The sequence below is a fragment of the Rhinolophus sinicus genome, chromosome 14 (assembly GCF_057876585.1).
Source record: "Rhinolophus sinicus isolate RSI-liver-muscle chromosome 14, RSI-T2T, whole genome shotgun sequence".
Taxonomy (NCBI): Eukaryota; Metazoa; Chordata; class Mammalia; order Chiroptera; family Rhinolophidae; genus Rhinolophus; species Rhinolophus sinicus.
In genome coordinates this window covers 24,698,643-24,724,321 of record NC_142514.1, presented here as the reverse complement: position 1 = coordinate 24,724,321, position 25,679 = coordinate 24,698,643, and the positions used below count along the sequence as shown (strand labels likewise).

At 40.0% G+C, this 25,679-nt stretch overlaps 1 protein-coding gene across 1 annotated transcript; it reads left to right on the top strand.

Annotated features, from left to right (window-relative positions):
- Window positions 1–24,305, top strand: CLSPN (claspin). The gene is made up of 25 exons (XM_019726506.3): window positions 1–155; window positions 3,321–3,429; window positions 3,955–4,403; window positions 4,989–5,150; window positions 5,829–5,906; window positions 6,753–6,825; window positions 7,406–7,514; window positions 7,692–8,272; window positions 10,636–10,827; window positions 12,445–12,671; window positions 13,607–13,785; window positions 13,886–13,950; window positions 14,509–14,708; window positions 15,033–15,187; window positions 15,773–15,999; window positions 16,991–17,102; window positions 17,996–18,071; window positions 18,305–18,408; window positions 20,287–20,451; window positions 20,559–20,680; window positions 20,923–21,050; window positions 21,381–21,486; window positions 22,090–22,172; window positions 22,428–22,589; window positions 22,910–24,305. The coding sequence occupies exons 1-25, from the start codon at window positions 132–134 to the stop codon at window positions 23,018–23,020; spliced, it is 3,999 nt and encodes a 1,332-aa protein (XP_019582065.3). The 5' UTR covers window positions 1–131; the 3' UTR covers window positions 23,021–24,305.
- Window positions 24,306–25,679: the final 1,374 nt, after the last annotated feature.

Below are 25,679 nucleotides of genomic sequence, written 5' to 3'. Positions count from 1 at the left end.
GCCTCCACTCTGGCTAGGCGCGAAAGCTCGAAAGTCGCTGCCGGGCTGGAGACGGCGGGAGCAGCTGTTCAGCCGCTGAGGGAACCGGAATCCTCTTTCGTATCGAACGCAGTGCTGGAGAGACCGGAGTCATGACGGGCGAAGTGGCTTCTGAAGTGAGTTCATACACATGCCTCCATCCGCGGCTGCGGAGGCTGGGCGCTGAGGAGTAGGGTGGAGCAGGGGTAGTGCCTGGCAGAGTGGGTCGCGGAGTCTGGGAGGACTACAGCTCCCGGCGTGCACCGCGGGGGCTCGGCCTCGCGGCCAGGGGATAGACTCCTCGACCCCTCGATCTCCGGGTCCAGTCCCGGTGCTCGGGTTCTCACGCCTCGGCCTTCTCGGCCATGTTGCTCCTGGTCTTTGCGGCGCGCTCAGCGGACTGCGCACCCCCTCAGCCTGCGCCGCCCGCCCTCTCCTTTGGCGCGTTTCCTGCCATGGGAGCTCTTCCTTTCCAGAGAGCTCCAAAAGAGAGGAAGGCCCAAGCCGAACCGGGCGGCTGGGATGCGGGGCAGAATTCTCTGTATGTGGACGGCGAGGTCTAAAGGAGTTCATAAGAGGTCATCGCGCCGAATCCGAGAGGGGAAGTAACAGTCTCTAGGCCTCCGGGATGGTGGCTGGCTGATCGCTGGCGGAATAGGGTATAGAAACTAGTTTCCAGTCCTGTGTTCTTTTCTGGGTGGGATCTAGAGTGAGACACTCGCCTTGGGAGCTAAATTCAAGGAGACGCCAAAAAACTCAGTAATCAAGATCATATTTTAATGCAACATTAAAAAAACAAATGAATGCAAAAAAAATCCCATTACTTGCTATTGAGTAAAATGTCAAACGTAAAGGCAAAATCTGACTCTAAGCTTGCACCCCTCAGCCTCACCTTACCCTCATTCTGACCCTAGTTTCAATAAAACTTTATTTACAAAAGCAGATGGCTGACCTCATGATTTAAAAAAATATATATATATATATATTGCCTTAAGATATTATCTTGATTAGTGAGTTTTTTGAGACCCTCTCTCCTCACCCAGGTCCTGGCCCTGTCTTTCAACGGTTGCTGGTACTGCTACAAATTGCCTAGAATACAGTAATGAACAACATCACCACGTATTGAGCTGTGTAGTTACCTACACTCAGTTTCCAGATCCACAAACAGAACTAATAGTCTCCCTGGATTGTTGGGAGGATCATCAGCACATACATGGTGATCCTCAGTGATTCTTTAGTACATGTTATTTTTGCTTATTATTTTAATAATTGTACCAATCATTCAAGTCAATTTAACAGTTGTTGGAGAAGCCTTTAGGGTGAGGCCTTGTCCTCTATTACATGACAGATATTAATATTTTTCACCTTATTAAGTTGATTCAGAGCCCTAAGGACACTAAGGAGGTTGGAGACCTGGCATCTAGGGCAGCTTGGTCAGTAACTGGTCAAGTCACCTCACACACCTCTGCTTAGATTTTTTACTTGTGGTGTTTAAAATGATTTGTTTGGAAATTTTCAAACATACCAATGTAGAAGGGCTAGTATAATGAACCGATCACCTAACTTCAACAATTATCAAATCGTGCCAGTCTTGTTTCATTTATACCCCCACCCATTTCCCCCTCACTGGATTATTTAGAAGCAAATTCTAGACATTATTTCATCTAGAAATATTCCAGTATGCATCTCTAAAAGACAAGGGCTTTCCAAAAAAGATAACCACAATATTATTACCATACCTAAAAAATTAGAATTATTGTTTAATATTAAATAGCTAGTCAGTGTAGATTTCCTTCACACACACACACACACACACACACACTTCACACTCACTCTCAGTTTGTTTGAATCAGGACCCACAGAAAGGCGGAATATTGTGGTTGTTGATATGTGTGTATAGGTCCCCCTCCCTCTCTTTTTTCTTGCAATTTATTGTTAAAGAAATCACATTGTGGTCCTGTAGAGTTTCCCACACCTGGGTTGCATCTCTATGTTATTTAATGTCATTTGGATATACTGAGAAACAGTTCACATAGAAAAGGCGTAATAAATGCCTGATTCTTTTCCTTTATTTACCATTATAGTACCCCCACTTATCCACAGGATATACTTTCCAAGACTCCCAGTGGATGCCTGAAACTGCGATAGTACTGAACCCTATATATACTATGTTTTTTTCCTATATATACATACCTATAATAAAGTTTAATTTATAAATTAGGTGCAGTAAGAGGTTAACAACAGTAATAATAAAATAGAACAATTATAGTAATACACTGTAGTAAAAGTTATGTGAGTGTGGTCTCTTGCTCCAAATATCTTAATATAACCATCCCTTACTTGCCGTAAATGGCTTGGTGTCACTTGTTTTGGGGGATTCCTTGCTGAAGTGTTCACATGGGCCCAGTGCTTTCTGGTGCAACACATTACTGTCAATTGGAACATGTTTTCTGTTCATGTTTTCCACCCACAAATTTAATGCCTTTCCCATCTTAATTAAGCACTTATCCAAACACTGTGGCCGTAACTTTTGCAGTTTGAGGTGCTACATCAAAAGCAGCACAAATTTCTTTTTCCTTCTCTACAATTTCACAGATAGATTAGTTCTTACTGCAGATCTTAGCAACCTCAGCATATAATGTTTTTTTCTTTCCTTATTAAGTTGAGAACTTTCACCTTTTTACTTAAAAGAAGCACTTTATGGCTTATCTTTAGTGTGTTTAAATTGGCAACATCACTGCTCTTGCCCTTTGGGGCCATTATTAAGTAAAATAAGGGTGACTTGAACACAAGCACTGTGATATCAGGACAGTCGATCTGATAACTGAGGCAGCTACTAAATGACTAACAGCTGGGGAGTGTATACAGTGTGGATACGATGGATAAAGGGGGGATTCACGTCCTGGATGGGCCGAGCGGGATGGTGTGAGATTTCATCATGCTACTCAGAACAGCATGCAATTGAAAACTTATGAATTATTTCTTCAGTTTTCCATTTAATATTTTTGGACCACAGTTAACCACAGGTAACTGAAATCATGGAAAGTGAAACCGTGGGGTAAGGCGGAGGACTACTGTACTCAGAGTTGGTTCTATAGTATCTTTCAAAGGTGAACGATGAATTTTTGTTTGTTTTTTGTCCAGTAATTCTTAATGTCATCCTTCTTTGAACCATTGCATTGTTTTTTTGGGGGTTTTTTACCCCTTATTTCATCCTGATGACCCCATGATGACTTGTTTATAATTATGTACTTAAAGCTTTCTGTCGCCTGGTTAATGCAAAGTATATTCTCACTTTCTAGGTTCACCTAGAAATCAATGATTTAAAACTCATTTCACAAGAAGAAGCAGATAGTCCTTCAGACAGTGGACAGGGCAGCTGTGAACTAATTGGACCCTTGAGTGAAAGAGGTTTGTAATAGTACATTTATTTTTAGGAATAGAATGTGGGAGCCTAGGTTGTAAGTGGATTGGATTGATTTCATTATTCTCTTGATTTATTAAATTAGTAATGCCCAACCTTATTGTTTATTGTATTTATTATAAAAGCAAAATAATAATGTTTGTGCTCTTTTGAAAAAAACATTTCTATTATATCATTGAATGTCTGAAATGTCTAGAAGCTACCACATTGCCTCGTTGAATGCATTCATCCTATAATAAAAGGATTTTTCACACCTGCCAGAATGATTAGAACAACTTTACCCATTGTAAACACATATAATTAGACTTCTCAGTAAGAGACATTTTTCCAGGGAAAATGTTTTTCAAAATGTATTTTTAGATTTACTTTGCTACAATCAGTTCTTAATGGTAGTTACATAATTTCATAAGGTGATATATCACTTGGATAATTGGATATGTTTTTGAAGAAGTAGTGTGGCTAGGAGGAAGGCTAACTGACAGTAGACCTCTAAAAAAAATTGTTTCCTCCAGATTCAGATGAAGAGATATTTGTGAGTAAGAAACTGAAAAGCAGAAAGGTGCTAGAAGACAGTGATTCTGAAAGCGAGAACACAAATGCCTCCCCAGAGAAAACTACCGATGACAGTGTCGAGGAAGAAAATAAAGAGAACTTATACGCTGGAAAAAATGGCAAAGTCAGAAGGATTTACAAAACTCTGGCAGACAGTGATGAAAGTGACATCGAAGAGTCTTTGTATCGGGAAAATCTTGAAACCCAAGTGACACCTTGCTTGGAGCTGGGTCTCCAATCTGAAAACTCAGTGGACTTTACAGTTGACAGAAAGCAGTCCAAAAAACCCATACGTGAGAAAGAAGGAACTGGAGGAAAAGCAAAAGTAAAATCAAAGAGAAGAGGAGAGAAAGAGGAGAGAAAGATGGAAAAAATTAGGCGGCTAAAAAAGAAGGAAACAAAAAATGAGGTACATTTTAAAGAACAACTTGCTATTTCTAAGGCAATTCATATTTTTAAAAATACTGCTTTTAGTTCTTGAGATTGTTTCTGCGCTCAGAATATAGCTTTGAGTTCATTGTTTTGCATTGCAAGTAATGAGGTATGTGATTTAAAACTTGCTCTCATTTTGCATTACAGATACATTGAGGGCACTTCTAGGTAAATGGGTTTCTGCTTTTCTTTGTGAGCACCTGAGGTAATTCTTTGCAGCTTCTGATCTAATGAAAATTAACTTTAAAAGGATTTTTCACGTGTTCATCAGTCAGAAGTCTCGTTCGCCAACTAGAAAAACCATTTTCATGTTTTATAAACTAGCAGCTTCGTATGTATTTAATTGACTGTTCAAAAATTTACTGTTTACTAAGTTAGTTTTGGACAGTTGCATAAAATCAGTGTGGATTTATGGCATGACTATGGGTTAGGAACCAGTGAGGATGTTCCAGAATGCCATATTTTTGCCTATAGATGAAACATGTTTTTTTCTGGCCTGATCCAAATTGCCATACGATGTTGTGAAATATTGGATTTTGCTTTTTCTTTATGCATCATCCAGGAAGATGATGTGACACAGCCATTTAATGATAGTGGCTGTCTTCTTGCGGATAAAGACCTTTTTGAAACTGGGTTGGAGGAGGACAGTAATTCTCCATTGGAAGATGAAGAGTCGTTAGAATCCATAAGGGCAGCTGTGAAAAACAAAGTAAAAAAGCACAAGGCAAGTAAAAGATTGCAATAAGAGCTACCCTATTGCTTCTAACCTTTGTTTTGTTTTCTGATTTACTATTGGAACTTTCTTTTTTTTTTTTTTTTTCCAACTGGAGGAAAACACATGTCAATTGATTGAAGTTTTACAGCTGTCAATTTTGGAATCATGCAGTACAAGTGATTGGTCAATTTGTTTTAAAAACTAGTATTTTGATCACCTTCATAGGAATGTTGGACAAAAAAGTAAGATACTTTATGTTGTGTAAGAAGCAGGTAAGTAATGGGACAGAGATATAAATTTTATAATCCTGTGGCCTCTAAGAAATGAACCTATAGGGTTTTCGGAAGGGTATCAAAGAGACGCATCAGTCAAAGCATCATTGTCCTGAGTGTTTGGAAGCACAGTTATTCTTCCTAAGATTATCTTTAGCTCCCTGGGAGTCATTGTCCCTCCTTAGGGATAGATATAATACAGAGGTATAAGAAATGAGGGCCCAAACTCCATTGGAGACATTTGTTTTCTAGGCATTATAGGATGCTGTTTAAAGTTTTCTGTTTGATAATTATTGATTTATTAATGTAGCATGATGTAATGTTGGAATGTAAAAGCAATCTTTGAGTAAGCAACATTCTCTTATTTCAGTTTCCTTTTTGTCCATATCATTCAACTTGTGATCTTTTATTTTAGAAAAAGGAACTGTCTTTGGAGAGTGGGGTCTCTTTATTTGAAGAAGAAAATGAGTTATCAAAAGGCACCATGAAAAAGGTGAGGTAGAGCCCTGTATTATATTGTTGTCATGTTGACCTCTTTCCCCAGGAGACTGTAAATTTCTCAAGGATAAATATTTGATCATATTTATCATATTTTCTGGTTACTCAAGATACTGCTTTGTACATAGGAGGGAAATGATGTAGGAGATTTTTTTTCTGTGAGTGTGTGAGTGCCAGGATCGTGTCTCGTGAAACCGAAGAATGGAAACATGGACCAAGGAGAGGACAGGAGTTGTAAAAGAAGATAGTTTATTAAAAAGCAAAGAAATGCAGCTCCTGAGCGGGAGGGGGTTCCCGAATGGGATGACCCCTGACTGAGGCAAAAGCTTTTACTTTTATACCTCCCCTTGTTTGGGGAAGGGGAGCTGGCGCCTTTTAATGGAATTCATCTATCAGGTTTGTTCTGTTTGCCCATCCTGAAGGGATTAGCAAAATAACCCAGTTTTATCTATCAGATCTGTTGCTTTTATCTGGCAAAAAGGAATTTTACAAGATAATTTATTAACATCAGTGTGGTGTTACATTTTGTCCTGGAGTGAATGAGTTACTTCAGAACCTGGAGTTTTAGGATACGGCTGTCTTTTGTTTATTTTACCAGGGACCATTTCTGTCTGCTTAACAACATGCTAACTAACCTGTCTCAATACAAATATGGATTAGATTGAATTAATTCTATCTGACTTGCAAATAAATGAGCTCCTTGACTTTAGATTGTATTGAGCTTATTAGTGTTAACTATTCCCTCTCCATCCTCCTTTCTTGGAGAGAGCAGACTCTTGATGGGTAAATATCTTTCTGGATGATAGCATTAATGTAAGTCTCACTTTTTGTTTTCTTGAAGGAAAGGAAGGCAGCCAAGTTAAGTAAGGAAGCATTAAAACAACTGCACAGTGAAACTCAGCGCCTTATTCGAGGTAATACAAATCAGCACAGTAAACCTTGAGGCAAATCACAATATTTCTTTATAAGCTCAACTTAGATGTTGGGGATTTTTGTTTTTTAATACTGCTAGTATGAATTGGATTATAATATCAAGTTTAGAATTGATCTTGGTGAATGGCCAAGCCCTTTGGTGAATTGTTCTAAAGCCCCTGGGACATTACTACAAACTGAGAAAATTTCTAGAACTGTAGTGGTAGTAAGGAGAGAGGTTTTTTAAAATGATTTTCTATGGACCAGCTGCATCAGGACACCTTTGGGAACTTTTCAAATATGTAAATTCTTAGGCCCCACAGAACTAAGAATTTCTGTAGGCTTGAGAGGGGGTACAAGAATCCATATTTTTAAAAAACTTCCTGGATCAGTTTGATTTCGCAACCAGGTTACTACTGGTCTTCAGGGAGTTCTTTTTTACTCAAATCCTGTCTTTAGTAAAGCCAGGATTGTTTTCTATTTCTGGTGATGTCTTTGGCTATACTGTTTAGTTAACTGAATATGAAATGACATTTCAGAATATACAGTGTACAGATTTGCTTGTTTTGTTCCATTTTATAGAGTCTGCACTTAATCTTCCATATCATATGCCTGAGAATAAAACCATTCACGATTTCTTCAAACGTAAACCGCGGCCCACTTGCCAAGGAAATGCCATGGCACTACTGAAGTAAGAACCCTCTTTCCTGTGATTACAATCCTCATAAACATTCAGTTTTGTAGCAAACAAAAAGTTTAGATTCCTTACACCCTTAAAGTTGATTGAACTGATTCATTATGTGCTCAAGGATGAGCGTGTTTCACATTTAGGATAATTTTCAACTCTAGCTCATTTCCCCTTCTCTAGGTCATCTAGGTATCAATCAAGCCATCACAAAGAAATCCTAGACACTACAAACACAACTGAGATGATTAGTGACCCCCTTAACAAAGATTCTGAGCAGACAACAGGTGCAGGATATGAAATGGAAATGAATGCCCTCCCTGCAGTTTCAAAGGAACCCCAGAGCACTATCGGATCAGACGCGTCTTGCCATAAGGATTTGATGGGAAGTGAAGAGCTAGAAATTCAGGAGAAACAGAAGCAGAGTGATGTTAGACCTTCACCTGGGGACAGGTCAGTGGCACAACAGGAGTCCGGCTTCCTCGGGAACACGGACGGTGAGGGGTATCAGACTGGAGGGCTTGTGGCACCTGAACCTGATGCCCTGGAGGGAGAAGAAGACCTGAAAGAAGCAGAAGGAGCAGATGAGAAGGTGGAAGAGCCCAGGCAGCAAACTAAATCAGCAGCAGTTGTGCCACCTGAGAAAATGAGGCGGTTCACTGTGGATAGACTTAAACAATTGGGAGTGGATGTTTTCGTTCAGCCTCGGCTGGGTGCTGATGAAGATTCCTTTGTGATACTTGAAGAGCCTGAAACCAACAGAGGTAATCCTTTGAATTGTGGGGCGCCTCTCCAGAGCGATTTATTCTGGCAGTTTTCGATTATATGCTACTTTGGAGGGCGGGGAATGCAGGAGAAACAGATAACCACACATGATCTTATTCTACAGATGTATAGGGACACCTTGTTTTATTGCGCGTTACTTTGCTGTACTTCACAGATGTTGCTTTTTTTTAAACAAATTGAAGGCAAGCCGCTCCACCAGCAAAAAGATTACAACTCGCTTTATTGCGGTGGTCTAGAAGCACACCCACGATATCACTGAGATATGTCTGTACCAGATATGGGTAGAATCCCATTTAGATACATTTGGAAGGCTGTCAGAATGTTCTAAACCTTGTTTAAAATGGAAGCCCGTTGATAGGTTAATATACAAAAGTACATTGCTATTATGGTATGATAGTCATAAAAACGTTACTATTCAGTTTTACACAGTTAAACATTTTGGTTCAGGAAATTGTCTGCAAAACTGAACTTTTTTCCCCCCACTCATTCAACAGATATTAAACTATCCACTACATGCCAGATGCTGTAGAGCATACCAAGGAAAATCTGACAATTATCCTACACTTACGGTACTTACACTCTAGTAGGGAAGATAAATATACAAGAGAGAAAGTGGTGACATTTTATAACAAACATGTCACTGATAATTGCAAAAAAATAGTGTGAAGAAAAAGGAAAAGTATTCTTTGCTGAAAAACATTTAGAATACAGTGCTGTGAGAGCTCAGAGGAGGGATAGGTTTCTTCCAATAGGTGGTTAAAGGAAGGGTTGAAGGTGGATTCAATTTCTTGCTCACTGCCTTCCCCTTTATACATTGAGTAGGGTCTTCTGGCTTGTTTCCTTCTTTATCCCCAGTGCTTCCATAGTGGATGAAACATTGTAGGCATTCATATTTATTGAATGAATGAATGATCCTTCAAGACAGAACTCAAGTATTTTCACATTAGGTAAACTTCCTGACTCGTGGGTAGAATTGGGTGTTCCCTCCTCTGCGTTGAGGCAGTGTGTGGCATGATAATTAAGAACTCGTGCTCTATAGCAAGACTCGGGTTTGAATCTAGACTGTGCTACTGACTGTTTAACCTTGAGTATGCTATTTGGCCTCTGTAAGCCATCTTTCTCTAAAAATGAAATAAGAGTCCTATCTGGCTCACAGGACTAGTATGAGGATTTGTTGAAATCATGCGTACAATTAGCATCAAGAGGCCCTCAAATAGTGGTTGCCACTTCTAATATTGTTGGTGAAATTAATACAGCAAGACTCTCCTTTAGTAAACAGCTTGTGGTTGGCAGATGCTTTGTCAGCCACAGTATTTGGTGTGTAAAATTTGCTCAGTGAGTCTTTGTTGATTGAATGGATGGACTTTGTGGAAATGGAGAGAAGAACATTCTTGGAAGGGACAGAAAGCGCTCCACATGATACATATTGGGAGGATGGGCAAGTCATTTTGACCAGAACAGGAGGTAGGGTGGAAGGTTGTGTAACAGAACTAGTATAGCTCCATTGGCAAAGAAGTGTGGGAATGAGCTGTTTTCCAGAACATGGAGGGGATGTTTTATGTGGGAATAGCAGTTACCTAAACAGTTCCAGATTAAGAGATGGGGAAGAAACATTTTTTGAGCACTTATTATACTAGAAACTGCTAAATTTTGTTGTATGGGACTAGAAGTTATCTAAACAGTCTTGGACTGAGAGACGGGAAAGGGAAGAAACCTATTTTTAAGTACCCACTATATAGGTTCTTGTATACAAGTTGGGTGTGTCGTTCAGGGTCCACCTATATGTGGGATTTCCTTTCTGATTGTACTGATTATGTTAGTATAACAGTTTCACCAAGAAACTTTTCTAGGCCTGCTGCTGAGTTATATCACTGACTGGATTGACTGTCATTTTTATTTTTTAATTGACCTTGCCCATATTTAATAAGATGGCTAATAAATAGTGAAATGTTCAAATAGGGAATTTTTTAAAAGACTGAAACCAATGAAAAATTAAGCCCTTGAATAATTGAGAATTATGGTATTTTTTTCTACCAGTTTGATACTTTTTAAAAAGAATTGCAAATATTTAGAAACATCAGTTGTAAATTTCCACCCTAAAATGATTTTTGAAGTATTCTGAGGAAGAAGAGTTGCAGCAGTCCATTAGTTTGGGTTAAGTTACAGGAATTCCACACATGTGTTAAGTAGCAAAGGAGTGTTTGGTGTCTCATTGTGGTTTTTCTTTTTTCCCTACAACTTTGTCCAGCTTATATAATTTAGCTTTTCATTCTTAATTGGAATCTGAAAGGAAAGAGTTTGAATATGGCAAACTGACATCCTGTCTGACCTTTGGGTTTAGAACTGGAGGCCTTGAAGCAGCGTTTCTGGAAGCATGCTAATCCAGCGGCCAAACCCAGGGCCGGTCAGAAGGTCAATGTGAACATTGTAGTGAAAGATGTGAGCACTGACGGAAAGGAAGAGCTAAAGGCAGATGTGGTGCCTGTGACTTTGGCAGCTGAGAAGCTAGAGGGAGTAAGCCACGCAAAACCAGGTATTTGAGTTTCCTTTTGTTTGCTTTGCGCATTGTACTCCGGCAGGTCTTTATAGCCACTGAAGACACTTACAGTGAAGAGTTACAGAATCTTTTTTCTTGGATATTTTGGAGATTGAACAGCAGTATCTCTCGCATGATTCACATGTACCATTCCCTAGATGTGTGGGGTGCGTAAGATGACTTTATTTCTTAAGATAGCCTTTGTCTTATTTTTGAAAAAACTAAATGTCCATTGTGGAAAAAACATAGGAAGAATAAACGGAAACTTCTACAATTGTGTCAGAAATGACTTCTAGGATCATATTGTTACATCTGTCTTTTTAAACTCTTTGCATGTGTGTACATATGTGTGTGTTGAAAAAAACAATAACAATGATCATACCATTCATTCTGCTGTGTAACCTGCTTTTTTGTTTGGACAACGTGTTAGGAACAGGTCTGTTGTTCCCACTCCCGTTTTGAAAATACGAATAATGTGTCACATAGGAAAAAATGTAAAACACTGAGAGAAAGGTATAAAATGAAAAATTATCTTCCCGAAGGCAACTTAACTTTTTTTGTGTTATAGGAAAATTCTTATGCATACACCAGTGTGAGAGAGAGGGGGAGAGAGAGAGAGAGAGAGAGAGATTGAATACTTACTCTCTGCTAGGCATTGCTCTAGGTGCTTTACAGTAAATAACGTTAGTATTCTTGTTTTATGTATGAAGAAATGATATACAAAGCATTCACACGGCTTCCTCAAGTAGTAGAACCAGCAGCCTAATCCAGACCACCTAACTCCAGAGCTCAGATACACATTACATTGCTTTTGAGGATATTTTAAAAAGCTGCATAATATTCTATTGTGTGAATATAACATGATTTGTTTAACCATACTCCTATTAATGAACATCTTCTTTGTTCCAGTTTTTGGTATTTCATATAGTGTTATATCCTAGTATGAGATATATGTTGGTATATCTGAATGCAAAATTCTTTACAGTGGAGTCATTGAGTCAAATTTGGCTATATACTTCATTGTCCTTCAAGATAGTTGTACCAATTTTATACTCTGAATCACAGTATGTAAGAGTTCCTGTTTCCTCCTGTCAATGCATGCTATCAAACCTTCTAATTGTTATGAAATATGTCATAAGTTATGTTATTTTGATTTGTTTCTTTAATTAGAAGTTAGGTTAAGCATTTTTAATTTGTTTATTAACAGTATATGTTCATTTTTCTGTGAACTCCCAGTTCATATCCTTTGCCCATTTTACTCTTGAATTGGTTCTTTTTTTCTTTAAAAAAAGATAAATTTATCAGTGTTTTCCTTCATGGCTTCTGAGCCAGACTCGAAGTCCCACTGCTCCCACTTTCTTTGCCCTTTTAATAATAATTTTATAATCTCTGTGAAGTATGTCATCCCAGGGTGTAGAACATAATTCTGAAAATTTTCTTACACTTCAATTCATAATTTATTAAAATAACAAAAGCCTAGAATACTAAGGTCTCTGACTTTCCTTTTAGGATATGACTAGTACACTTATGGAGGTGCCTAAAACGCACACTCATATTACTGTAATATGTAGTCAGTTGTTATGTCTAAAGCATTTCTTCACATGTTCTGTTCAGGCGAAAAGCTTCAGATGCTGAAAGCTAAACTGCAAGAAGCAATGAAACTCCGAAGGTTTGAGGAGCGCCAAAAGCGCCAGGCATTGTTTAACTTAGATAATGAAGATGGATTTGAAGAAGAGGAGGAGGAGGAAGAAATGACTGATGAGTCTGAGGAAGATGGAGAAGGGGAGGAAGAGGAAAAGTTAGAAGAAGGAGAGGAGGAAGAAGAGGAAGCCAATCAGGAGGTTTCTGGAAATTATGTAATTTTGGTACTTGGTCATGACAAATAAGGGAAAGAGAAAATCAGATTTGAATAAGAGGATGATAAGCATGTTCAATTTTATAAGCGGTTTTAGGGATAAAGATGGATGCAGCTCCTCAGATGTACCTAAATCCTAGTGCATTTAGTGCCGTTAGCACCGTTGCACACCTGCAGTTCACAGAGCTATGGCTTGGCTTGTGTTAGTTTCCATATTGTAATATAATGCTGATAACTGAGATGGCTTCGTGTAAACAGGGACTTTCATCTTTGTTGTTTATTTAGGTTTCTCTGTATAGAATAAAAAGCAGTTTTGACCTTGGCCAGGCTGAGGTCTGGAATGAATGCTCAGGCAGGCCGAGATCTTCCTGAGTTAATTTCATTCTTCGTTGAGGAGGGTATTTGTAGAGGGGCCTCTTGCCCTTGTTCTATAATATTGTTTTCTGCCAAGGGAAGATAGATGATGATAGGATGTTTGGTAATAGAAAAAAGAAAAGCTTCCTGGTTTGAATGCGGAAGTCACTCGAAAGAGTTGGTTAATATTTAATCTGGGTAAAGGAAGAAGAAAACAGTGGCTGAATTGGGCAGCACGTCAGTCTGTGGTTGGGTTGAGGTCAGTAGTCGTCCTGAAGTCTCAGGCGAATCTTTTAACCTCTCATTGCCACAGTAAGATGGTAATTCCAGTCTTCATAATCCTGTAGCAATTTGGGGAGGATAAAAGGTAGAATAAAACGAGTATAAAAGAGCTCTAAAAGTGTCAGGGAAAATTATGTCATTGATAAGATTAGATTGAGCTTCCTTCAGGTTTACCTTCTCAGATGTAAGATGTGACCAAGCAGCCGTATTTCAGGCTAACGCTGTGTTTGCTTTAAAATGTTTTGACGTGTATTATTTTGTTTTGGGGCGGTATAATTGATAAAGGTTGAAGAATTCCTTCTCAGTAATGAAGACATAGAAAGCAAAGATGAGAAAGAAATGGATAAAGAAAACAATGATGACAGTAGCGAAACTGGCAAGTCGGTTGGCCTTCTGTCTGTCCTCAAGCCTCTGTCATCAGATTCTACCTCATTTCTATTTAAGGACAACTCTTCCAAGATGGAGTAAGTAATTCTCACTAAGGAAAGATATGATTTCCCCAGGATTTGCCCCTTAAAAGGAGCAGCAACAGATACTCGAACAATTTACCTTCTTATTTTGTAGTTACTTTCCTACTGAAGAAAAGTCAGAAACAGACGAAAACTCAGGCAAAAGACCTAGCAAACTGGGTAAGTAGTGACTCTTCTGCAGACTTTTCTTTGATCCTCCAGCTTTGATACTTAAGAACTACAGTTCTATTCGATTCCATGTTTTGAACCTTCGTGGACTTTTCCTAGTCTTACAAGTGGCAGTGAAAGCAATTGATGAATTAGAGTATTTTTCTTTGTTCAGTTTTTGAACACTTATACACAGTTTCTTTATAGGTGACCCTGGGCACAGTTTCTTTATAGGTGACAATAGGTCTGTAGTACATATGTGTTGATTGCATGAACCAGGAAACATTTCCAGGAAGAGGTATAAGTGATTCGATAATGGAGGGAGAGAACATAGGCTTAGGCGGGTGACAGAAGGAACTTGCACGTGTTGCTTAGCTCAGAGTGATAAACCTTGACTGTATAATGCTATGTTAGTACTATAATTTACCTGTAACTTAATGTTTTGGAACATATAACTTGAGAGGTTTGCCTATGAATGTTACCTGACAGTTTCACTCTCAACTCTTTTTCCTAAACAAACCCACTTTATTTTTGGAATCACACACTTAAAACTTACTTCCCTTTCGTTAGATGAAGATGATTCATGCTCACTGCTAACAAAGGAGAGCAGCCACAATAGCAGCTTTGAGCTGATTGCCTCTACAATTCCATCCTATCAGCCTTGCAACAGACAAACAGGCCGCGGGACTAGTTTTCTCCCAACAGCTGCAGGATTCAGATCTCCGTCCCCTGGGCTCTTTCGAGCCAGTTTGGTCAGCTCAGCTTCTAAGGTAAGATGGTAATGGTTTTCTGATCTCCTCCCCCTTTTGCTTCCCACAGTGCTAAATAAAGTGTGTCCAAGCCAACCAACTCCCACCACATTATGTATGTTCAGTTTAAAAATCCACCCCCTTTGTGTATTAAACACAAACTTCATCCAGTGTTCTTACTTTTTTGGAGATATTTTTCTTTATGCTTCTCTTGGCTACGCATTGTCCTCCTCAACTGCAATTGCCTGAGAGTCGATTAAATACTGCAAATAGCAACTTCTGTTGTTGTCATGACAGTGAATGACATTTGTAAAGTGTTTTTGTTTGGTTTTATTTCGGTGCCAGAGTTCAGGAAAGCTGTCTGAGCCTTCACTTCCCATAGAGGATTCCCAGGATCTGTATAACGCCTCCCCAGAGCCTAAGACACTTTTCCTAGGAGCAGGAGACTTCCAGTTCTGTTTAGAAGATGACACTCAGAGCCAACTGTTGGATGCAGATGGGTAGGTAGTTTTATGTTTCTGTGGGTGGGATGGTGCTGGGTACTGCTTAATTTTGCTTAAAAATAAAGTGAGCTTCTGTCACTCCATCTGTGCTTTCTCTTCTGAGAAAGAGAAGGTGTACAGACCATTAGTATTTACATTGTACAAGTTTGAACAAAGTCTCTCCAGAAAATAAAACGTAAATAGCCCTTGCTGGCATTCTAATCCTTCGATCTCTGCCTTATTTGAAATGCATAGCTCTTGTCAAGGCATCAAATTTCCCTGTATCTTTCCTCCTGTTATGATTGTTGGGTGGGAGTGAGAATTGACAGACCTGTGGCACATGACATGTATATAGCCCCAAGCCCTTACTAAGCATTATCTGAAGCCAAAATTATCCTTTACTCTTTACCTTTTGAATAGCATTTATTCTTTCATAAAATATGCCCCTCCCTCTTTAGGTTATCACAAGGCTAAAGGTTGAATCTTTTGTCTTTTGGTTTGGGATTCAGCTTCTAACTTTAGTATTGGAAATGAGAGCAGTTTTTTACCCACTGCTTTGTTTATTCCCTAGAGAGTTTCTTACATTCTTCATTGTGCTTGTAGGTTCTTAAATGTTAGAAACCACAGGAACCAGTACCAAGCTTTGAAGCCTCGATTGCCGTTGGCCAGTATGGATGAGAATGCCATGGATGCTAATATGGATGAACTGTTGGATTTGTGTACTGGAAAGTTCACATCTCAGGCTGAAAAAGCTCTGCCCAGGAAGAGCGACAAGAAAGAGAACATGGAGGAACTTCTGAATCTTTGTTCAGGAAAATTCACTTCTCAGGGTAAATACCCACCAATGAGCATCAGGCTTACCGCAACCAAACATCTTAAGTCAGTGTCCTTGAAAAGAAGCCCCTTACGGTCGGGTGAAAAGTTTATAGAAAACAGAGTGTGATGGATTCTTGCATGTGGGTTGAATTCACTGCTTCTTAGCTCTGTGACATTTAGATCCCTTCTTTTTTTTTACCCCCTTCTTCCGCCTCCCCCGGTTCAAGCCATTGTTTCCCAGTCTAGTGGTGTAGGACACAGTTCCTTGGCCCATGCTGGTGATATGAGCCTTGTGCTCCCCCCCCCCCCCCCCCGGCAGTCGGTCACCAGTCGTCAATCAGCTGCTCATGGCAGCTCTTGCCAGCTGCTGGCCACTCACGCTGGCCACCGGCCGCTCATGGCAGCACACGGTAGCCCACGGCAGCTCATGGCAGCCCACACCAACCTCCGGCTGCTCAAGGCAGCCCAGCTCCAGGGAGACCTGTTGTTCACAATCTTAGCTATAGAGGGCACAGCTCACTGGCCCATGTGGGAATCGAACCAGCGATCTTATTAGCACAGTGCTCCAACCACCTGAGCTACCAGGCCGGCCCCCACTTATTTTCTTAGGGTAGTAAAATGTCGACTTAAGATTGCTCTAGCTTTGGCCATGTGATTTGTCATTTATGGTCAATATATGCAAAGCTTAGAAAAGTGTCTGGTGTGTAGTGAACTTTATATAAATGCTAACTTATTATGTCCACCTGCACACCCCTTTCTCCCCCAGACACTTCTGCTATAATGTAAGCTCTGTGGGAGTTGTGATCTTTATTTTGTTTACTCCTGTATCCCTGGTGCCTGGCACATAGTAAGCACTAAGGGTTTGTTGAATGAATGAATAGATGGTGAGCTCTTTTTAGCAAGCTTACCTTTGAACTGTACTGAGCTGGCATGTCGTTAGATGGCTGGGAAAAGGATAAAGCTGTCATTCCTTGGTAACAAATCTTTTTCTTTGTTATGATGTAGATGCCTCCACTCTAGCTCCATCAGAGTTAAATAAGCAGGAGAAGGAGAGCAGCATGAGTGATCCGATGGAAGAAGCACTTGCTCTTTGTTCAGGCTCTTTCCCAACAGACAGGTGAGTCTCAGTGATTAGGAGAAACTTGTAAAAAACAAACAAGGAAAGGAAAAGGAAAAACAAACAGAAAATAACAAGAATTGGTGAGGCTAGAGAAATTGAACCGTTGTGCTCTGTTGGTAGGAATGAAAAAAGAAGCTGCTGTGGAAAACAGTATGGCAGGTCCTCAAAAAATTAAAAATAGAATATGATTCAGCAATACCATTTTTGGGTATATATACAAAAAAAGTGAAAACAGGGACTCATAGATGTTTGTACACCCATGTTCATAAAAGCATTATTCATAATAGTCAAAAGGTGGAAGCTTCCCAAGTGGATAAACAAAATGTGGCGTGTGTATGTATGTGTGTGTGTATGTGTGTACACAATATTATTCAGCCTAAAAATAAAGGAAATTCTCATGCTGCAATATGGATGAACTGTGAGGACATTATGCTAAGTGAATAAGCCAATCACAAAAATACAAATACTGTATGACTCCACTTACATGAGGTACTTAGAATAGTCAAAGTACTATTCTAAGAGGCAGAAAGTAGAAGGGGCTGGGAGGGTGGAATAGGGGGTTACTTTTTTAAAGAGTATAGAGTTTCAGTTTTGCAAGATAAGAGTTCTGGAGGTTGTTTGCACAACGACCTTGTGACATGTACTATGTCACAACCATACACACTGAATGTACTTAACACTACTGAACTGTATACTTAAAAGTGGGTAAGATGGTAAATTTTATGTTACGTGTATTTTATCACAATTGAAAAAAATTTTTTTAAGGGCATGATAATCTTGTTTCCTGTTTCTTGAAGAGATTGTTGGTACTAATAAAATCTTTTCAATTCTTACGTTCTTGTAGTTTGCTTTGAATAACTTATTTATTGACTTGTTCATGTGCATTTTAGGGAAGAAGAAGGTGAAGAGGAGGAATTTGGAGACTTTCGGCTTGTCTCAAATGATGATGAGTTTGATAGTGATCAGGTGAGCTTGAAGGGAAAAGTAATCATAACTGAACTCCGTGTATTGCTGCTATGTGGTTTTTTGTTTTTGGTTTTTTCTAGTTTGAGTTTTTGAGAATTCTAAGGTTGGCATCTTATCAGAAGCAGTTTCCTAGAATAAGATGTTTGGGCAGAAGTTTATCAATCCCGTTTCAGTTGAGGACACATTTTATTCTGCGTAACTTTGGGTGTGATCCTTCCTATATGATTTTGCAGGATAAGCTCAGTGACTCTGATAACGAAGATGTGGCACTGGAAGACGATGAAGATGATGATGAAGAACAGCTCCTGAGGCAATCCGAGAAATTGAAAAGGCAAATGTAGGTGTGAGTTCCATTCCTTCAATCGCTAGAAAGTTCTCCCAACAGTTGAGTTGTAACCTGCCACCTTTTTAACTAAGTTCGTTGGTTCTATTTTTTCTGTTTGTGGTTAGCACAGGTGAAATAAAATCTGTTCGCATGATAGCTCTTAAGTATCCCAAGATGGTCCTGTCCTCCTTAAGTGATTTCTGTACTGAACATCTCTAGTTTCTTCAGTTGTTTCTCACATGGCATTGCTTCCATACCCCTCACGTCCTGGATAGTCTCTTTATTTTCAGGTGTGGTCTGATTACTGCTGTGTGTAGTGGTCCAACCACATTCCTTATTCTGGATGCATACTACTGAGAATGTAACCAAAGGCCGTAAGAACTGAGTCACAGATCCTAAGGATCTAGTAGACAACTAAAATTCCCCGGATCCTTTTTCCTATGAATTACTGTCATTCCAGGTTTTCCTCAGCCTCGTCTTGGGCAAATGACCCCCATTTATTTTGTTTTAATATTTTCTTGTTGTACTGATCATAAAAGCAAACCAATTTATTTTCGACTTTAAAAGAATATACAAAGATAGAAATAAAAAGTCACCCATGTCCACCATCCAGAATATTTATGAAAGTGTTCCTGGTAATTACTGCCTCATGACCTTTCTTGTGCATATATTTTAGTATAGTTGAAATCTCTACAACTTTTTCACATGTACAATTTTGCTTTCTTTCCCGCTTAGCAATTATCCATAAGCAATTCCCCATGATGTTACAAGTTTTATAATCATTTTAATAGGTATTCAATATTATACTGTATGGGGATGGCTTTTGGGATTCACATATAGGACATCGTATTGATCCCTATTAGATTTATATTATTGTTTTTAGCCCATCATTCCAGTCTACTAAGACCACTTTTGGGTTCTAATTTATCACTTGTCAAATTATCTCATACAGCTTTGGGTCATCTATAGATTTTTCTAAGGCAGTGGTTCTTAAACCTTCTTTAACTGCAGAGTCCTTTGTTCAAATGAAATCTTATAAAGAATAACACTAAAAGTTGAACTCCTCAAAGTGTGGATGGGAAGATTGGGAAGCTTAGTGGCTAGTAGCCCCTGAAGGAATTCCCCAGAAACTCTAGGATTTAGAGAAACTCCGCTTTAAAAAAAATAACAAGTCTATGATGAAAATCATCCTTCAGAAAATCATCAAACTTCGGCTACTCATGAGCATCGATAACAGGACTTTGGATCCAGAGTGACAGTAGTTTTGTTCTCAGTGGGAACTGAAGTCAGGAAAACTAACTAGTAGTGGATTTGGTTACAAGTAACTCTGAGCCTCAGTCATGCCTCTAACTTGGGGTCAAGATTTGGTGGACTGTAAGAGATGCCAGTCTATTTCCTTTCTATATCATTCTATCTCTAGTCTGCCTCCTAAAGCTAGTGAGCGTAAATACAAAACAAGATAGTTTGAACCTTCTAGCAGGTGTAGCTCAAATTTATAGAGGAGATTGACAGTTCTAGCTTTAAAGTCACCTACCTAATTGAATCCCTGTTCTGCTGCCTCCTAGCTGTGTGACCTTGGGTAAGTTGTTTACTCTCTGTGTCTCAGTTCCTTCAACTGTAAATTAAAGGGAATAATAGTACCCCCTCCTGAGATAATGTGACGATGCCCGTAAAGCACAGTTATTGTCACACAGTATTATTAAATGATAGACTTTTAAGTATCAAAATGTATTACTATAAAGTTAAGCCTATTGTTATTATTATTGTTATTAGTGGTGGCTCAATGTTCAGCTTTTCTCATTGCTTCAATATTCTGTGTGTGTCTTCATTTTTTAAAAAAATTATGTGTATACCTTGTTGCATTTTCTAATCTTCAAAATTATTTTCCAGGAGATTGAAGAAATACCTGGAGGATGAGGCAGAGGTGTCCGGGAGTGATGTGGGAAGTGAAGACGAGTATGACGGGGAAGAAATTAATGAATACGAAGAGGATGTAATTGATGAAGTTCTTCCTTCTGATGAGGAATTGCAGAGTCAAATCAAGAAAATACACATGTCAGTATCCCAATAAGTCCTTCTGAGTAATGGGGTGCGTCTTACGGCAGGCCCTGTGACCAGCCAGAGTGTTCCTGGGTTTGAACACCCTACTTCTCCTGTTGTAGGAAAACGATGTTGGATGATGATAAGCGACAGCTACGTTTATACCAAGAGATGTACCTTGCTGATGGGGATCTGCACAGTGATGGTCCCGGACGAATGAGGAAATTCCGGTGGAAAAACATAGGTATCTTGGTGGCTGCCTTTAGAAGCAAATGGTACAATGTGCATGTTTGTCTAGTTTAAGATGACAAGTGGAAATCAAAACTATAGCAGGCTGTTATGGAGGATCTGTAACCATTATTATCTATCAGTGGTTGGGAGGAGTCTGTTGGTATGTGGTAGATGAGAAGCGTTCACTTGTGTCTGTCCCGGCATCCGCTCCTATGGGAATTGCAGCATGCTGATAGCCTTAACTCTTTGCTTTAGATGATGCTTCCCAGATGGACTTGTTCCACAGAGACTCTGATGATGAACAGATCGAAGAACAGCTTGATGAGACAGAAGCCAGATGGAGGAAGGAGCGAATTGAACGAGAGCAGTGGCTTCGGGACCAGGTAGGAAGTATGCAAGAAATTCACCTCTTCTGACCCTAGTGTATGAGGAGAGGACCTAGTCACCACGCTTGTCGTGGTAGTTTCAAAATCTTGGGCAACAGATTGCTGTCCCTTTTAATCCTTGAATTTTCTTTTGTACTTTGGGAAGGTTTACCATGGGCAATTCTCTTCATGTTTGTCCCAAATCAATTTTTTTCCCCTAAAGCAACAAAAGGCTGGAAGAAGGAAAACAAATGATATCCCAGTTACTTTAGCTTCACAATCCAGGCTGCGCTTACTATTTGGGGGAGCTGTAGACTTCTGTTAATGCTGTCTGATTTTGGTTTGCAGGCACAGCAGGGGAAAATTGCAGCTGAAGAAGAAGAAGAAATTGGGGAAGACAGTCAATTTATGATGCTGGCCAAAAAAGTTACAGCCAAAGCGCTGCAGAAAAATGGTGAGCTCTTATTCCTCCTTGGGGTCTAGTCCCCTGGATGGTTAGTGCGGGAGCCTTGGAGGTGACCCCAACCTTCAGGGGCTGTTGCAACTTAGTTATGGGTCTGTGTCTAATACTGTCTTAAAGAGGCCCTTCAGAGATGGGAAAGACAGTGTTCTTGGCTCTTAGACTATTGATTGGGCAGTGGATATTTTCATTGTGTGTAGAGGGAGTTGTTTTTCCTTTTGCTTTAAGCTCTAAGACAGTTCAGAGGAGTGAATTTTGGGTTTCTTATCTAGTTGCCAAGGATTCTATACCTAAGTGTTAGAACTGGAATTTGAACCCAGACATATCTAACTCCAGAGTTAAGGCTCTTAAACACTACTTCACACTTTTAACCACTCTCATCTTTTCTTATTACTGTTAATGATTAGTCGATCAGTTCAGCTTGGTTGTCTTTCTTCACGTAGCCACTTATTATAGTTTCAAGTCACCATTGTAAAATAATCAGAGTTCCTATGGCTTTAGTTGATTGGTTTAGTTAAAGGCTCCTTAGCTTGTTTAGATTTAAAAGTAATTCTACCCAGTTTTGCCCAGAACAAGCCTCTCTGTCTTTCTTTTCAGCCAAACGCACTATGGTTATTGAAGAATCAAAGTCTTTACCCAGAAATCCTTTTGAAGCCATCAGACCAGGAAGTGCCCACCAGGTGGGTCAAGGACCTTGTTAACCTGATGTCATGACCTACGTTGTTATAAAGGCCCAGGTTCAGCTAAGGGAATGCTGTCATTAGGGGAGGGAGGTGGCTGCAGGAAATGGAACTAGATGGCGAAGGACCCTTCTATCTTCTACTAAGTGGGGTAGGAATATGTCCCCTCAATACCTGAGGAGGTATGGACACACTGACTTCTCATTCTTTCTTTGGCACTTGGAATTTGATACCAAATGACTCTTCTGTCCTCAGCTGAAGACAGGCTCACTGCTAAACCAGCCCAAAGCTGTGCTGCAGAAACTGGCTGCCCTCTCTGACCTCAACCCCAGTGCTCCCCGAAATTCAAGAAACTTTGTCTTCCATACACTTTCTCCTGTCAAGGCTGAGGAAGCAAAGGAATCGTCTAAGCCTCAGGTAGGGAATTTGAGATTTGATTTGGTGGCTTTCCAAAGCAAATTTATTTATTTTTTAATTTAAAAAATACAGATTCCTGTTTGCAGGCTTATGCTGCAGTGTTAATCTTGCACCCCCCAGTAAGGTGCCAGGGTATTGTTACCCCGAGTAGGTAATCAGTTTTAAAACTTGCCTGGAAAGTTTATATTGCTTTCTTTTTTTTTTTTTTTTTCCTGTTGTGAATCATCCATGATTTAACGATGAATTGCTGAAGAGCTAATTGAAGGTAAGTACTTGAATGAGGGTTTTGAACTGGCCTTGACTCTCTCTTTGCTCTCTAGGTGAGGAGAAGGGGTCCATCTGTAATGACAACTCCTTCACCTAAGCGCCTCAAAACAGATGGTAGCACTTCAGGACTAAAGCAGAGCATCTTCAGATACTTGGAAAGCTAACACCACCAAGGGTGCCAGCACCTACTCCGAGGCTACGTTGAGAAGTTTCTGACTTTGAAAGTTGGAATTGATGCTCACGTGGATGATTCTGCCCTTCTTTCATAATCAGTGCATTCAAGTTGCCGACAGAGATTTCAGTTCTTTCCTCTGCGTGGCTCTGGACCTCTCTTTCCTTTCCTAGTATTACTCCCTGGGTTGGCCACTAATCTTAATTCTTCAGTGTTTACAGCATTGCCTCATGGGACACTCGGATAAAGACTTACTTCCTGCATTAAACATTATCCTAGCAGTTTCCTGAGTTGATACCTCTTTGTGAAAGGGGTGGTAAGAGGAAGAGAAGGAAAAAGTGGCATTACAGAAAATTACAGAAAGCAGTGACTGTTGATACCAGCATGACTCCTTCACAGCCCTAAGATCTGCACCACGGTGACCAGGACTCAGTGAAAGAGAGACTTCTTAGGCAGAGGACCTACGAAGAACCACAAGATGGGCTGTTCTCTTAGTCTTGCCCTTTCTATTTTCTTGTATGCCTCTTCTCAAGACAGCCTCAAGCTCCCAATTAACCTTTGCTTCCTTTATGATAAGGACTCAAACTGGTACCCAAGTCAGAAAGACCTTGCCCCCAATTTTCTGGTCTATAGGGATGATGATAAAGGGTTACACCTAATGTCTGTCCACATGAGCTATCCCAATGGGTAGAGAACTCTCCTAGGACTAAATTCTTCATTTAAAACACTATTGCTCAAGGACCACCCTTCTCATCCTGACAAAAAGAAATATAACCATTATTTATTGCATTCAACTGGGTGGAGTAAATTGCCCTAACCAGTCAGAGGACAATTTAATGCTTCATTACTTATTTTGAGAGAAGATCACGATGGGATTTAATCAAAATATTGTTAAGAGAATTGCTATCACTCCTGAGTTTCCCTAAACTTCCATGAGGCACTCAGATTTTAGACAGATTTTTTTTTCCCCCCTCAGAACTGAGCATCATTGCTGCTTTGGAAAAACATGCCATGTGAATAATGTGGTTTCAGTGTCAGAAGCTGGACTTGGGAAGTTAGATGAATTGTACCAGGTTTTTTTTATTGGCAGGTGAGGAACACCAATTTAACTGGTGGAATGAGGGTATAGGTTTTCTCCAGTTGTTGCTAATACACAAGATGCTGACTTGGACAGAATTTATGTTTGTATATTTGTAATCTTGTAATGAGGAAAATGTATATAAAGATGTTTTAATATGTATGTGGTTTTTCAATAAATCTCAGTGCCTTGAAGGCAGGATTTGCTGTCCAGATTGAATGCTCATTCTTAGGTCAGTGCCTGTCTAATGTTGACCATTTTGTTTTCAGACTCTCTTCCAGGGAAGCCCTCTGGGTCTCAAGTGACAGACTGCTGCAATTGTCCCCTCACTGGCTTCTAAACTCCAGTGATTTGATCAAATTAACTTACCAAGTGGTTTGGGTACAGTGCAGGTGAGGAGAGTTTACATAAATGGTACCTCTTATTAACAACCCTTTGACTGGCAGCCATGGGTCCAAGGTGAAAGTTATTGTCCCTCCCGTTGAGCTCTCTAAACAGTGTCCAAGGCTAGGCAGTCCTTGCCGGGCAAAAGAGAACTGGGAAGGAGGGCTAGAGATTTCTCCCCTTGTTGCTTTCCTTTTTGGGGGGGAGAGATTGAGTCTCTTTGGAATTGATCAAATCAATGCCTGATAAATCTGGGGAGCAAATCGTTTCTGTTCTGAGGGTCCATAAAGAAAGCACTCTGAAGAAAGAAAAGTTGAGTCTTACGGTTTAGGTCATTCTCCCCCATGCCAGTATAGCTGTCATAAGTCAAACTAAGCCTTGATCTTCGTAACAGAATTGAAGTGGAGAGTTGTGACCTTACTTACATGCCCTGTGCCCAAAGCCTTGGGCCATCAGCTTCAGCTATGTTTTAATGAAACAGGCCCCAGAGCTGCTGCTATGGCTCCTTTCCCTCCACTAGTCGGAAATTGCATACTTGCAAGAATATGAGTCTGGGAGACAGAGTATGCTCAGTGTCAGTCCTTTTACCACCTCCTTGTTTCACAGACTGGTGTAGGGACACATGGTGTTCACTTCATTTTAACAGGTCTCTGACCTCATTAATTTGGTCCACAGTTAATGGCAGTTACACAAGCCATTGTAGGGTCTCTTCCATAAAACATCAGGTTGTGTTCACCAAAGCACTGTAGAGACGGGTGCTCAACTCGCTGTGCATCCCTCATGTTCTCAACTGCTTCTCTACAAATGTTACTCCACTTTGAGAATGTCGAATGGCTCAGATTGGGCATTTTTGGTCTTCATCTCCTAGAGTTGTCTAAGATAGGGCTTCCTGTCCTGAGACGTGTGCACCTAAGGATAGGGGACTGAACGGGAGGAGTATTGTCATGACATTATCTGGTTGTACCCTCCTTGAGACTGTATTATGTCTCCTACCTTGTATCCTACTCACTGCCTGGCACATGGCCTGAAATGTAGTGTTGCCCAGCAAAGACTGAATGAATAATATCACACCTTTCAGAGCCTGTTTATATCTGTAAAATGGTGATAGTAATTCATGTCTCAGTTGCTGTGAAGCTTGAGTTGGAAACTATGAGGTCTGAAAATTAAGTTCATGAACTCACCCTAGAAA

Coding starts and splice junctions, on each gene's coding strand:
- CLSPN (XM_019726506.3), top strand. CDS start 132: ATGACGGGCGAAGTGGCTTCTGAA. Junction 5,151..5,828: donor ACAAAGTAAAAAAGCACAAG/GCAAGTAAAAGA, acceptor CTTTTATTTTAG/AAAAAGGAACTGTCTTTGGA. Junction 6,826..7,405: donor AACTCAGCGCCTTATTCGAG/GTAATACAAATC, acceptor TCCATTTTATAG/AGTCTGCACTTAATCTTCCA.